This window comes from Marmota monax, unplaced genomic scaffold (assembly GCF_021218885.2).
Source record: "Marmota monax isolate L192 unplaced genomic scaffold, Marmota_monax_Labrador192_F-V1.1 WCK01_AAM20220418_F8-fsc00200, whole genome shotgun sequence".
Lineage (NCBI taxonomy): Eukaryota > Metazoa > Chordata > Mammalia > Rodentia > Sciuridae > Marmota > Marmota monax.
Genome location: NW_026692549.1, coordinates 1,125,746 through 1,139,238, shown reverse-complemented (window position 1 = coordinate 1,139,238; position 13,493 = coordinate 1,125,746). Strand labels below are relative to the sequence as shown.

At 53.0% G+C, this 13,493-nt stretch overlaps 1 protein-coding gene across 5 annotated transcripts in view; it reads left to right on the top strand.

Moving 5' to 3' along the window:
- Sfswap (splicing factor SWAP) overlaps positions 1-13,493 on the top strand; it is a 66,942-nt gene that overhangs the window by 35,479 nt on the left and 17,970 nt on the right. For 4 of the 5 annotated variants that reach the window (XM_046445957.2, XM_046445953.2, XM_046445955.2 and 1 more), the window contains 5 exons: positions 776-907; positions 1,457-1,550; positions 2,223-2,391; positions 8,448-8,681; positions 9,705-9,895. In XM_046445957.2, the coding sequence (XP_046301913.1) occupies positions 776-907; positions 1,457-1,550; positions 2,223-2,391; positions 8,448-8,681; positions 9,705-9,895 (820 nt within the window). The remainder of the gene's footprint in view (positions 1-775; positions 908-1,456; positions 1,551-2,222; positions 2,392-8,447; positions 8,682-9,704; positions 9,896-13,493) is intronic. The other variant, XM_046445954.2, reaches the window with a different exon arrangement.

Genomic DNA, 13,493 nt, shown 5'->3' with positions numbered 1-13,493 from the left:
TGGTTTAGAAGCTGAGGTGAGAGGATCCAAGTTCCAGGCTAGCCCTGTCTCAAAGTTAAGAAGGTGCCTCATGGTGAAGGCTGACCACAGGCACTTGTGGCTTGTGCAGCATCCCACCCACCCCTTACCCAGAGTCTGCCCTGTGCCTGGTGCTGCATCCCATCAGGCAGTACCAGGCAGGTCCCTCTGGGAGCGGCAACTGTTTGTAGACTGTGCAGGTTCAAGAGGTTGGTGATGCAGCCCCGGGGCACACCCTGAGGCCCTCGCAAGCCATGGTACTGTGGCTTTCTAGGGAGGCCCCCTAGTAGCTTGTAAGGGTGCATGGGCTCCAGGCAGCACCTACATATTTCTGTAGAGTGGCCCTGTTCCTGTCCTCTTGAGGAGGTCGAGTGGGAGGTGAAAGGTCGAGTCGAGTCGTGCTAGCAACAAAAAGGCAGCATGTGATGTACTCTTGGTTGTTGCTAGAGTTAGCTCCTCATCGAAGGGAAGCCTTAATTAAGAAGAAAATGAAACCTGTTTCTGTCGCTCTGTGTCTGGCTCCCCAGTGAGCTCCTTGTCGCCATAGACCATGGTACTTGGTCGTGATGTGAGAGCACTGGCTTTGTTGGTTGGAGAACACAGCATCTTCAGAGCAAGGGCCTTCAGCGTGTATTCTCTGTAACACCTGTATTTATTGCGCCCCTTGCGAGACCCAGACCAAGAGGACCTTCAGCCACCAGTGCTGGCCCAGTGCAGCCGCTGGGGAATGTGTGACTTACCGGGCCTTTCTCCACAGTGCACTTGCTCCCGTGGCCGCCATCATCCCCCCACCCCCCGACATTCAGCCTGTGATTGACAAGCTGGCGGAGTACGTCGCTAGGAATGGCCTTAAATTTGAGACCAGCGTTCGTGCCAAGAATGACCAGAGGTGAGAGGTACAGTTTTAAGCATCGGGCTGCAGCTCATCAATGGAACTCTGGCCTAGCATGCCCGAGACCTGGCTTCCATCTTCGGCATCAGAAAAGAAAGGAATTCTAAGCAAATTCAGTGCATGGGATTTGGGGTTTTCATTTAGGTCTTTTAAAAATCCAGCCATGTAGTTTCCCGTTTTCATGGCTCAGTGTCTTTGGATAGACATTTTTTCTTGGCTTGTCAAATTACTGAGAGTTACTTAAAGTGAGTGAAATGTCTGTGCCACCTGAGGTGAAAGGCTGGGTTCCCTCTGCTGGGGGGGCCTGCCCTGGGGTCTAGACAGGAGCCTTTCCATAAAATCCAGTCTCGTCTCTTGGCCCCCAGTAGTGGAACCTAAGCCATGTGCCCGCATGGTAGTGCCTATGCTGCGGGCTCTTTCGCGTGTGGCATGGATGGGATGCCCGTGGGAGTTGGTCGCATCCAGCAGCAGGAGGCCGCAGCTCACACAGGTTCTCAGAGAGGCTGCTGCGGTGTGTTGAGTGGCCTGTGTTTGTTCTCTTCACAGATTCGAGTTCCTGCAGCCATGGCACCAGTACAATGCCTACTATGAGTTTAAGAAGCAGTTCTTCCTCCAGAAAGAAGGCGGTGAAGGCACACAGGTGCGTGTCCCGAATGACAAGGGCGTGAAGCCCGCGTGGGGCTGCAGAAGTTGGTCCCTACGTGCTCGCTGTCCAGTGTGGCAGCCCGTGCTGGTCAGCTGTGTGTCTCCTGTGCAGCCACCACTCAGCTCTCCGTGGGCCTGTGTCCAACACGTGCCAAACAAAAGCCCCTGCTTCCTTGCCCTGTGGCCTTGGGTGGTGCTACTTCTGCCTGCTCAGGTGGAAGTGTGCACGGGCACTTGAGCTGCGTGGCTTGCGCGTGAGCCTGTGAAACAGAACCGCCTGCCCAGAGCGAGCACAGGGCCCACGCGGCCCGCCCTCCTCACAGAGCCCCCTGCTGTCGTTCTCACTGCCTTGCTGTCCTCCTGCCTTCTGCAGATTCCTCTCAGCCTTTATCTCAGGTTGCTCACAGGAAAGAACGCTGGCTTCCCAGCAGGCCCTGGGGAAAGTGGGGTTCTGACAGGACAGGTGCCACGGCCCAGTCCATGAGACAGAGCAGCACCCTGCCACGTGCACTGGGGGAGCTCCTTCCACTCCTCTTCAGCCTACTGTGCCAAAAAGTAGCGAGTACAAATTTGAAATCTAAAAATGTGACTGTGTGATGTCCCTCATGTTCTGACAGATGTCATGTGGTTTCCATGTAATGGTGTGTGGTGATGTCACTCTCCCCAGGCTGTGGCAGCCCCAGAAGAGGCCCCTGCAGAATCTGCTCCTGAAAAGCCAAGCGAGACCGGGGAGGTTGGCGTGCCTGAGGACACAGGCGAGGCAGGGGGACGAAGCTCAGGCGGGAAGAAGGAAGCTTCGTCCAGTAAGAGCGCTGCGGACGGGAAGCTGGTAAAAGGTGCGCTGCTGCGGCTGCTCGCAGGCCCCGCTGAGCTGCAGGAGAGCCTCTTGGCCTGGAACACAGGCCAGGGTGGGGCTTGCTGGGTTGTGTTCTGGCTGGGCGTTTGGAGTCCTGTGAACCATGAGTTAGTCCTGGGGATTCATTTGCTTAACAGCCTGTTTGGAGCAATTCAGAGGAAATGTTTATGAATTATTAAATAATGTGTCATCCCCCTCAGACTTCTGAAATTATATTTGCTTGCAAACCATTGCACCGAGAAACCCCTTTTCTTTCCTGGTCAAAGCAGCCCTCTGAGTACCTCTGCCAGGCAGCACGATGTGCTCTTGCTTTTAGTCACCTTGCTCTCTCCCTGGAGCCTTTGGTCCAGCAGTACACACATGCGTGTGAGTGGCTGGTGCTGTGGAGACCAGGAGAGAGCTGGAGCAGGCTGCCTAGAGCCCCACGTAGCAGAAGTGGGGAGGCAGCTGTTCCCCTGATGAGTATCGAGAGGATCCGTTCACAGTGGTGCTGCTGTGGGATGTGCTGGCCGCCTGCTGTCCCAATGAAGAGTGTCTGAGTGACTTCAGCATCCAGGGACAAAGGGTCTGGAGTGGGACAGCCAGCTCGTTGCTTTGCCCCTCCCATGAGGCCCCGGGCCTGCTGGGGGATGGCCTCATCCTTCAGTGGCTTCCCAAGGAGATGCAGGCAGAGGCATCCTTGGAGGCTGTGAGAGACCGTGGCCTGGAGCACAGCTATGCAGAGGCAGGCGCAGTGACAGCAGTTCCTAGTGGGGAGGAGGGTGGGCAGTGCAGTGGGGAGCGAGTGGTGGTCATTCAGGGTAACCCAGTTGTCCCAAGGAAGCTCACGTGTGTTTAGTCCCTTGCCCGTTGTGGCCACCTTCAACTCTCCTTGGAATAACCAAACACGTAGACTGCTGGGTAGTGGCGGCCACTGCTCCAGAAACCAGGGTGGAATGCTGTCCCCGGATCGGAAGCCACCTTCCTGGGGTGTGGTTTGTAGGGAAGGAAAGGACACGCTGGGACTTGAGCAGTGGTTTTGGGGAAGCCGTTGTTAATGAAGAGGGTGGGCGGGAGGCTTGGACAAGTTGGGGACACCCAAGACCTGGCCTGCCCACCCCAGTGTAGCTCCCACACTTGCTGCCCACCTGCAGGCTTCCTTTCTACCCCCAACTCAGTCCTGGACAACACAGGCCCCCTGTGAGGCTGGGGACGGAAAGCTGCAGCTTGCTGAGGCGCTGTTGGGTCTCTGAAACGGACCCCCACCCCTGTGACAGGAGAGATGTCAACGTCTCTGCTTTGTACTCCTTGAAAATATCAAGCTAGTGCACCTGATGATCTCACGTCTGTAAGATGGCTTGGAAATAAACTGCCACGTCTTAATGTGAAGAAGTCATCAAGGACCAGGCTGGGTGAGAAAACACCTTTAGGTTTTCTGAGAAATCTCAAAGGAAAGAGACAGAAGAGGCATCCAGGTAGAAGAGCAGGTGGGCTGTTCTCCAAGGGGGGACAGGTCAGCGCGTCACACTTGGTACCGTTGCATGTGGGCAGTTGAAGCAGATCTGAAGAGCCCATAAAGCGGTCCGAGTGCTAGAGCAGAATGACTGAGGCGCTGAGCACTTGGCGTCATAGGACCACGAAAGTAAGGACAAGAAGAACATTGCTCTGTTCACAGCCTGCTCTGTCTGTGCTGGCAAACCAAAAATAAAAACAAAGCAAGCACCGAACTCAAGGGCCTTGGAAGCAGGCTGGGGCTCAGGAGGGGGAGTGCTGTGTCTGCAGGGCCCTGGGTGGTCCCAGCACCAGGACGGAGGAAGCGCCTGCACGGCAGTGGGCGCAAGTTAGAGAGCAATGAGAAAAGCCCATGGGAGACACCAGCAGCACGCAGTCACTGCTCTCAGTGGAGGGAGGAGCAGATGCACCCGGACGAGAGGAAGACGTCGGTGTCTTTGAGAACACAGCATAGTGTATGCGACCTAGGATTTGAGTAAATTTGAAATCACTGAGAACCATTTTCAATAAAAGCATAAATTTCTAAAATCATGTCAAGAAATGAAGGAAACTGACATAGATGTGTCTGCCTAAAAGAATAGTTGAACTAGTGGTGGGTGAGCTGCCCCTAGAAGTAGGCAGCAGGCCAGGACAAGTTAAAGGCCCGTATGATTCCCCTCAGGAAGCAGATGCCTGCATCAGGAGAGCTGCTCCCGAGCACCCAGGAAGACAGGTACCGCAGGCGCTCGGGCGCAATAGTTATCCTCCATGGCCACCGCAAGCATAGGTGCTGCCGTGGTGCAGGGGGCCTGTCCCAGGAGCCCAAGGTGGTGCCGCATCTGCCCCCTGCTATGGGTGTCCTGTCGATAGGGCAGGCTTCCCGGTCGTTATCTCATGATACTGAGAGCATGCTCTGGAAGCATGGTTCAGCAGTAATCCAGCTGGGAAAGCAGGCTGTACCCCCACAAAGAAGTCAAATCAGATCACGGTGCCTCCAACAGTAGTGGTTCCATTTCAGTCCAGCAGTTAGGGGTAGGAGGTAAAATTGAGGAGAGGAAAGTACAGGTGATGCTTTGATGATCTTGGGGTGGGAAAGGGTTTCTAAGATTGAAGCCATGAACCACAAGGAGGGTCAGTGGGTCTCTTGGGGGCTGGGCCTGAGGAGAGTCAAGACCGTGTCAAAATGGTGGTGGTTGGTCACTGGGCTGGGCTCAGCGGTAGAGCGCTTGCCTTGCACGTGGGAGGCACTGGGTTTGATCCTCAGCACCACATAAGATAGATAAACAAAGTAAAGGTATTGTGTCCAACTATAACTAAATATATATATATATGAAAATTTTTAAATGGTGGTCATTGTTAATTAAAGGATCAATGTCTTTACCGTGGAAAGAGCTCTTACAAATCAATAAGGAAGGTATCAGTGCAGTAGAAAAATGGACAAAGGAGATTTTTAAGAAAAGATAGTTCAGAAAAGAAGAAAGCGAGGTAGCTAATAGATTTTTTTTATTCTCTTAAAAGACACTGGCTTTGGCCTCTCAAAGTGGTAGTTTCAAAGTATTCCCAAGGCGTGGTGGTGAGCCTGGATACTCTGGGGGCCGAGGCAGAGGACTGTTTGGGACCAGCCTGGGCAGCAAAATTTAAAAAATAAAATCTCAAAAGCAGTTGGAGATCGTTAAGTCAGCTGGTGCATCCACACCACGAAGCTCTAGCCTGTTGAGGTGGGAGCTCACATGTGTGTGCAGGGACGTTGCTGGGGCACTGGAGCCCGCCAGGTGTGCGGGCAGGGATGGCACCCAGTGCGTGTCCTATTGTTTCCCACACCTGCCTGAGCTGCAGTTGGACTTGCCTCTGTTCACTTGGCTCTCCCCACGCCCCAGAGAACCCCGGCTGCCTCTGGGCCGCAGTTTGGCATGACAGCTGATGCCTGGAGCAGAAGCCCTGTGGTACAGGAAGTGGAGGCTCCCTGGGCCCCGCTCTGCCTGCTGCCTTGGCCTGCCCTGGGGCTTGCTCCACTTCAGCTGGGGCAGCAGGGCCTGCCTGGGAAGCACTGTGGCGGACCCACTTGCACAGGTCCTGACACTGTGGAGGAGCGGGTTTGGTGTGTGACGTGGTGCCCTGCTATTCCTTGGGGCTGTCAGGAGAGCTCCCATCTGCTATGATCTGTAGAGTCCTAGGCAGAAGCAGCCTCCCTGTGACTGAGCGAGCCCAGGTCTGATTCTCTCATGTGGGAACTGGGATCCCCGTCCTCCCCCAGGGTGTCAGCCTTGGTGAGAGAGGCAAGGATGGAGGCTGCGGGGTGGAAGGAAGTCTCTTGCCCCACTGTGCCTGGCTGTGGCCCTGCCTGTGAACCGTGCTGAAAGGCAGCTCCAGGGCTTTCATCCTAATGGTCTCTTTGCTGATTGCTGCCTCTTCTAGCTTGAGGGAAGAGGTGGCAGGGCAGAATTGTCTTAAAGTCCTTTTGTGTGTATCCTAGTCTGCTTGAGTGATTTCATTAATTAACGCTTAATGTGCATGCTTTTTTTCCCCTCCCCTTTTAAAATGCCCCTGGATTCTTTGTTCCTTAGAGAGGTTGCATTCCCACAGGCAATAAAGGGTGTGCTTTGTTAACTTTGTTTCAAGTGCATCCGGAGAGAGGGGCCAGAGGGGTGAGACCTTGCATTGGGCCCCAGGCCACATCTTAGATTCCACTCCAGAGCACTTCCCCCGCAGATGATGCACACATCTCTCTAAAAGAGGAGGGCTGTTCAGGGATACTGCTACATCGATGTTCATAGCAGCACAATTCACAATTGCTAGACTGTGGAACCAACCCAGATGCCCTTCAATAGATGAATGGATAAAAAAAATGTGGCATTTATACACCATGGAGTATTACGCAGCACTAAAAAATGACAAAATCATAGAATTTGCAGGGAAATGGATGGCACTAGAGCAGATTATGCTTAGTGAAGCTAGCCAATCCCTAAAAAACAAATACCAAATGTCTTCTTTGATATAAGGAGAGCAACTAAGAACAGAGCAGGGAGGAAGAGCAGGAAGAAAAGATTAACATTAAACAGATACATGAGGTGGGATGGAAAGGGAGAGAAAAGGGAAATTGCATGGTAATGGAGGGAGACCCTCATTGTTATACAAAATTACATATAAGAGGTTGTGAGGGGAATGGGAAAATAAACAAGGAGAGATATGAATTACAGTGGGTGGGGTAGAGAGAGAAGATGGGAGGGGAGGGAGGGGGGATGGTAGAGGATAGGAAAGGTAGCAGAATACAACAGTTACTAATAGGGCATTATGTAAAAATGTGGATGTGTAACCGATGTGATTCTGCAATCTGTATTTGGGGTAAAATTGGGAGTTCATAACCAACTTGAATCTAATGTATGAAATATGATATGTGAAGAGCTTTATAATGTTTTGAACAACCAATAAAAAAAAATTAAAAAAAAAAAAAAAAAAAAAAACATAGCCACACCACAGTAAGATGGTGGCATTGCCTATCCCCACAGAGCCTGGGTTCAATGCCCTGTGGTGCCCCAGTTGCCAGGCGTCAGGAATGGAGACAGACACCACATGGCCCAGGAGGCAGCTTCCCTTCTGTGGCTTTTCCAGTGTGGCATGGGAAACCCGGTCCCTCAGCATTGGGCCAGGATGACTGCTGACTGTGGCTGTGTGTCGCAGAGCCAGGCAGCACAGCTCAGTGTTCGTTGTCCTCACGCCACACATGAGTGTGGGCCAAGTGAGACTCACGGAAGCCCCTTGCTGTGGCTTACCTGTGTCCCTCATAGGCAGTAGCTCACCATGGTTAGAAACCAGGCTCTTACTGCAGCTTGAGCTATTGGTGAGCTGTTTGTAACCCATTCTGGCCTTGTCTCAGGGAGGCGGAACTCAGTGCTCCCCCGGCAGGTGGGGACTGGGACCACGCTCTCTTGTTGAGCTTGTGTTTCTCTTGTTTTCCCATATTCTAGGGAAAGGGCATCACCTGGACTCTTGTTTTGCCTGGCTTGAACTTCCTTGTAGGGGCAGAGCCTGGGCTGACGTGGTACCCAGCAAAACGGTGGCTGAGTAAATGAATGAGTTCTGTGACTGTTGCTCTGTGAGAACAGTGTCTTACAGCTGGGATTTTTGAAAGATGATCCTTGCCTAGTGGAGTCGCATCTTATGCCTGCTTGTGCAGATTGTTACATGCTGAGCCAGGAAAAAAAATTTTAAAGAAAAATGATTTGATCATTTAAAATGGCAAGTGACCCTGAACTGGTGCTCAGCAGGAGCGTCCCTGCTGTGGCCCTAGCTGACCTCTGTGCAGCGTAGGCCCCATCAGTCCTGACTTACCTGTGAGTCCAGTGTGAGCTGCCCCTATTGAACATGGCTTGGGAGCGCAGAGGTGTCAAACAGCACCCTTGGGCCCTGAGACGGCCCTTGCGCCCACAGAGCCCTGCATACGATGTGGCTCCACTGCAGATGCTACCTCCCACCCACCGAAGCCTAAGTAAGTGTTAGGGCCGGGATGGTTCAGCTCTGCGCACTGGCTCCCTAAAAATGTGTCCACTTCTCACCTTCTCTCAATAGCTTCATTTGCTCCAATAAGCTTTGCAATCAAGGCCAAAGAAAATGATCTACTTCCCTTGGAAAAAAACCGAGTTAAGCTAGATGATGACAGTGACGATGATGATGAAGAAAGCAAAGAAGGCCAAGAAAGTGCTAGTAGTGCCGCCAACGCTAGCCCGGCCGCAGCCCCGCCTTGTGTAGTTGTCGAGGAAAAGAAGCCCCCGCTTACCCAGGAGGAGCTAGAAGCAAAGCAAGGTTTGTCGATAGCTTTAAAGTTCTCAAAAGAAAGAAAAGACATAAGTATAAGATTTGTCTGCTAAGCCAGAAATTCCAAGGCTGCCACCTGGACCCCCAACCACGGGGTTGGCGTAGCACATCTGAGTGTTTGAACACCCTCTGGAGCAGGCGCTCTGCTCCTCCGTAGCTTTGGATACAGTGCCCTTGGCGGTGTGCTCAGAGCAGTCTGGTGCACCAAGTAGATGGTGCTAATGGAGGCCACTTTGTGCATTGACAGCAGCCCCAGGGTGATGTGCTTGGCCTGGACTCCCAGCCCAAATTAACACACCAAGCTGGGAGCTGCCTTTTGTGAGGCTGTCTCAGCAGAACCATCGCCCTTGAAGATGATGCACTTCGGAGCCAATTTCTCAGCTCCGGCTCATCTTCATGGGTTACAGCGTGGCCCCTGCATACCTGACACGTGACCAACAGCATTTAGGGGCTCTCCTATAAATCTTCCTGCCCTTACTCCCAAATAAATGACGTTCTGCATAAAAGTAGTTAAATAGCGTCTATATTTGTGGTCTCTGTCTGTTCTGACTGGCTCTCTTGAGTTGCCTTTTCTGTGAACACAAACAGGTCAGGCCACCCCCGACAGGTAGCTCTTTGGCCACAGCAGGCCTCCTGTCAGGAGCTGGCACCATACTGCAGCTGCCAACCCCAGCAGCTGTGCTTGGTCTGTACGTCCAAACCTGCACCTCCTGCACATGAGCTCAACAGGTGTTGGGTCACGTGGAGCAAGGCTCTTCAGAGAGTGTCCCATCTGCAAGGGTTGTTAATGGTTGCACTGAGCCAGAGCCATCTTGGAGCTCCTGCTGGTTTGGAACCCACCAGCCTGCCAACTTTGAAAGCAGAGTGCCCCTCCTCAAAACAAGCTGCTGTGATTTGCCCGCCCTGTCTGCCGATTCTGAAATCGGTGTCATCATCATAGCTGCATTGTGTGGGAGTTAAGACAGATACTGCTTATTCTAGACTCTTTTTTTTTCTCTGCCATTCCTTTAGCAAAGCAGAAGCTGGAGGACCGCCTTGCTGCTGCTGCCCGGGAGAAACTGGCCCAGGCATCCAAGGAGTCAAAGGAGAAGCAGCTTCAGGCAGAACGTAAAAGGAAAGCAGCCTTATTTTTGCAAACTTTAAAAAATCCTCTGCCAGAAGCAGAAGTTGGAAAGATTGAGGAGAGTCCTTTCAGTGTAGAGGTATGTTGAAGAAAGTCTGCGTTGGTGTTCTTGGGGAGTTTGGTAGGTGAAATCATATGAGCACGGGCTCTCCCAACTCTGCAGTGTCCAACCAGAGGGAGGTGCTGGCAGCCCAGCTCCTGCCTCCTGTGAGGCTGGGCCTCAGTCATGAGCCTACTGGCGGCCCTGAGTGCACATGTGCCATCCACCCCAGGTGCTGTCTGATGTTCTGCTCTTGGCCACCTTGTGGGCTGGCCAACAGGAGGGCTTTGTGGGGGTTGCACGGGGTCTGTGGTGGGAGGTGGTCTGACTCGTAACTGAAGCAGAGTCTTAGCCGCATCAGGCACATTGCGAGCTTGTGCTGGGGCAGGGAGTCCACACCAGGGCGTGCGCTGGGCTGAGGCCCAGAGGTGGATGTGCTCCCGGCCCAGGTTCCATAGCCAGCACCACAGGGGGAAAGTTGTGTGAGCACGGACAGCTGCTTTTCAAGTAGTGTGGCCAGGAACTCAGCCCCAGCAAGGATGTGACATGGTGCTTAGGAGCCTCCCCTACAGAAGGAGCTTGGAGCAGCACTTGGACCAGGGACCTCCATACCCTGACGACTTCAGCAGTGGCCATAGCATTCAGCGAGAGATCTGCTCTTTTCCTAGATGCATTGATTTAGAATCATTTAAATTGTGATTTTTTCAGTCAGTCGCTTGGTGATTGGGGAGCCTTCTCGTGGTGTGAGGGGTCGAATCAGGGCAAATGCTTTACCACCGAGCCATACCCAGCTCCAAGTCTTGACTTTCAGATGCTTTATAGCAGTCCCACCTGAGTCTTGTTTGGTATTTACATCGTATTTCAAGGGTGTCTGAGAATAGGACAGGGGTGCAGCTCAGTGGCAGAGCCCCTGGGTTCGGTCCTCAGCACCATTTTGGCATGAGCTCCTTGAGGGGTGTTGTCCTCTGCCTTCGTCAGAGTTCTCCATAGACTGGCTCTGGTGAGGGAACAGTGGGCACCACCTGAAGGCTGTCAGGCAGCAACTGACGCTGAGGTACTTCTGGTGCTCTCCGAGGAGAAGCAGGAGGTGCGGCATCTGCGCTTCCTGGTGAGTTGAGCTGGTGCAGGCAGCAGGAGGGAGAAGCCCAAGAGAACCGGGAGCTGCTCCCATGGCAGGGCTGCAGGGGGCTGGTTTAAAATGGGGCCTGTGTTCCCGTCGGTGTGCTAGAGGGAAGGGTTCCCGAGGGACATTTGCAGGCAGAGACTTGGGCCAGTTGTGTTGTACTCGAGCCCCAGAATGCTCCAGGGCATGGTGTCCTAGTGGGAACGCAGTCACAGCTGCCAGAAGTGTCCCTTCCCCGCAGCGTGTCCTATACGGGGCCTTTTGTCTTCCTGTGTTCATCTTGGTTTGGGCTGTGCTTCGTGGAAGTGATTTGAGTGTCCAGATCTTTGGGTGACTCTTCCTGGACAGGCATCCTTCAGCTCACAGCCACTGAACCTTTTCAGCATAGATGCAGTGGTAGCTGCAGATGGTAATGGCTGTCTCAGTAGCCCTGAAGCAGAGGTACTTGTAATTAAATTGGCAGTTGTCATGAGCAAGAGTCAAGCTCAAAGATACTTTTAGCCTGGGGCTGGGGATGGAGTTCAGTTGGTAGAGCACTTGCCTTGAATGCCCAAGGCCCTGGGTTCAAGCCTTAGCTTGTGTGTGTATTTAGCCCAAGCCGAGCATTGTGGCACACACCTATAATCCAAGTGACTCAGGAGGCCAAGGCAGGAGCATCACAACTTCAAGTCCAGGCTGAGCAACTTAGCCAGACCTTGTCTCAAAAAAATATAAAAAGAGTTGGTTGCGTAGCTCAGTGGCCAAGCACTCCCACTTCCATCCCCAGAACCACAAAAGGGTGAACCAGGAACGTGGCTGGTGTGAGCACTTGCTGGCTCCATCCCCACGGTTGCAGATAGTAAATGTATGTGTTTAGAGCCCAGGGGACTTGAGACAGGACCAGGTGTGGCCACTGGTACCCCTAGGTGAGGCAGTGTGAGGCACCGCCAAATGGCCATAGCTGTGGCCAGCTGAGCAGGCACTGAGTGCAAGAGGACCCTGCCAGGAGGGGAGGACACGCTCCGAAGGCCGGGCACACGGCCTGGCTGCAGTGCTCCTGCCTTCTCTTCAGGCTCCCTGGAGCAGCCCTGGTACTGCTCACGTGTTTTAAGGACAAGCACTCTCCTGTGTTTAGTGTGCTGTAGGCTGTGTTGGTCTGGGCTCTGTGGTTGAGCACCCCCTGGGTTCAGTCCCTGGTATCAAAAAAAAAATTTTTAAAGAAAAAAAAGTGCCCTTATTGAATATCATTTGGGATGCTGTCTTGCAGTGTGCACGTTGGCCTAGACTGGTGTTGACAGGACACTGGTACCCACAAGCCTGTGCGTGGACTGCCTTTGTTCTTGGTGTGTGCCTGTGTTCTTAAAACAAAGACAGGGGTCGTGGATGCCCACCCTTCTGGATTACTACTAGTCAGTCACTAGTCGTAAACATTTTAGGGCTTTTTGGATTCTAGTAATTCTTTTTAAGCTGTTAGTCCTGTCGAATAAAACTCGGAAAGGAAATGGTGATAGAAGTCAACCTGTTTGCGAGCCTGTGGGCTCCAGGGTCTGAGGCTGTGGGCATGTGAACCAGGACTGTCTGTGGACCAGCGGCCGTGCTGTCCCGTGTACACAGCCAGCAGTGGGGGGGTGGGGGCTGGTGGTGGTGAGCCTGGGCCTCTGGCCAGCTGCCCAGGGGTGAAGTACTTGGGCAAAGCTGGAAGGGGTGGCAGTGGCCAACAGTTTGTGGGGCACCCAACATGCTGAGCACACATGGTAGCCAAGAGCAGCCTGGCCACGCCTGCCCGTGGAGTGGGTAGGGTGGTGGGAGGTGCAGGAGGCAGGCAGTGTGGGTCCAGGAGCACCCAGTGTGGTTTGTCAGCCTGTGGGGCGTGGGCAGTGGGTGTTCCGTGTTCATAAGTGATTTATGCAGGAGTCCTCCATGATTCCTCCAGGTCTTGCTTAACACCTGCCCCACCCTGTGTCCGGTCATAATTTGGGCTTTGGTCTTTTTTTTTTTTTTTTTTTTTTGAGAGAGAGATTTTTTTAATATTTATTTTTTAGTTTTCGGTGGACACAACATCTTTATTTTTATATGGTGCTGAGGATCGAACCCAGCGCCCCATGCATGCCAGGCAAGCACCACTTAAGCCACATCCCCAGCCCAACTTTGATTATTTTTGCTGGAGTGTTAAAATCCTTTCTGAAAGGGCAGCTTTAGTTCCTGGGAGACCCTTGAAGAGTCAGTGCTGCAGCTGCTAACCTTGCCTCTGTGGCCTTGGGCAGCTTCTGCCTGCCACTCTCCATAGGCTGGGCCAGGCACCCTCAGACCCCAAGCAGCAGCAGTGCTGGCACTGGGTTGGAGTGTGGTCCAGACTTAGATAGTGACCACTTAATTTTACTCCAGTTGCTCATATGTGTAGTTGGCAGGGGAGCGGGGATGGAGGTTGTCTGTTGTTTTTCCATACTGTGGTTGAACCCTGGGTGCTCTTCCATGGAGCTAAGTCCCCAGCCCTTTTTTTCACTTTTTACTGTGAGACAGGGTCTTATTAAGTTG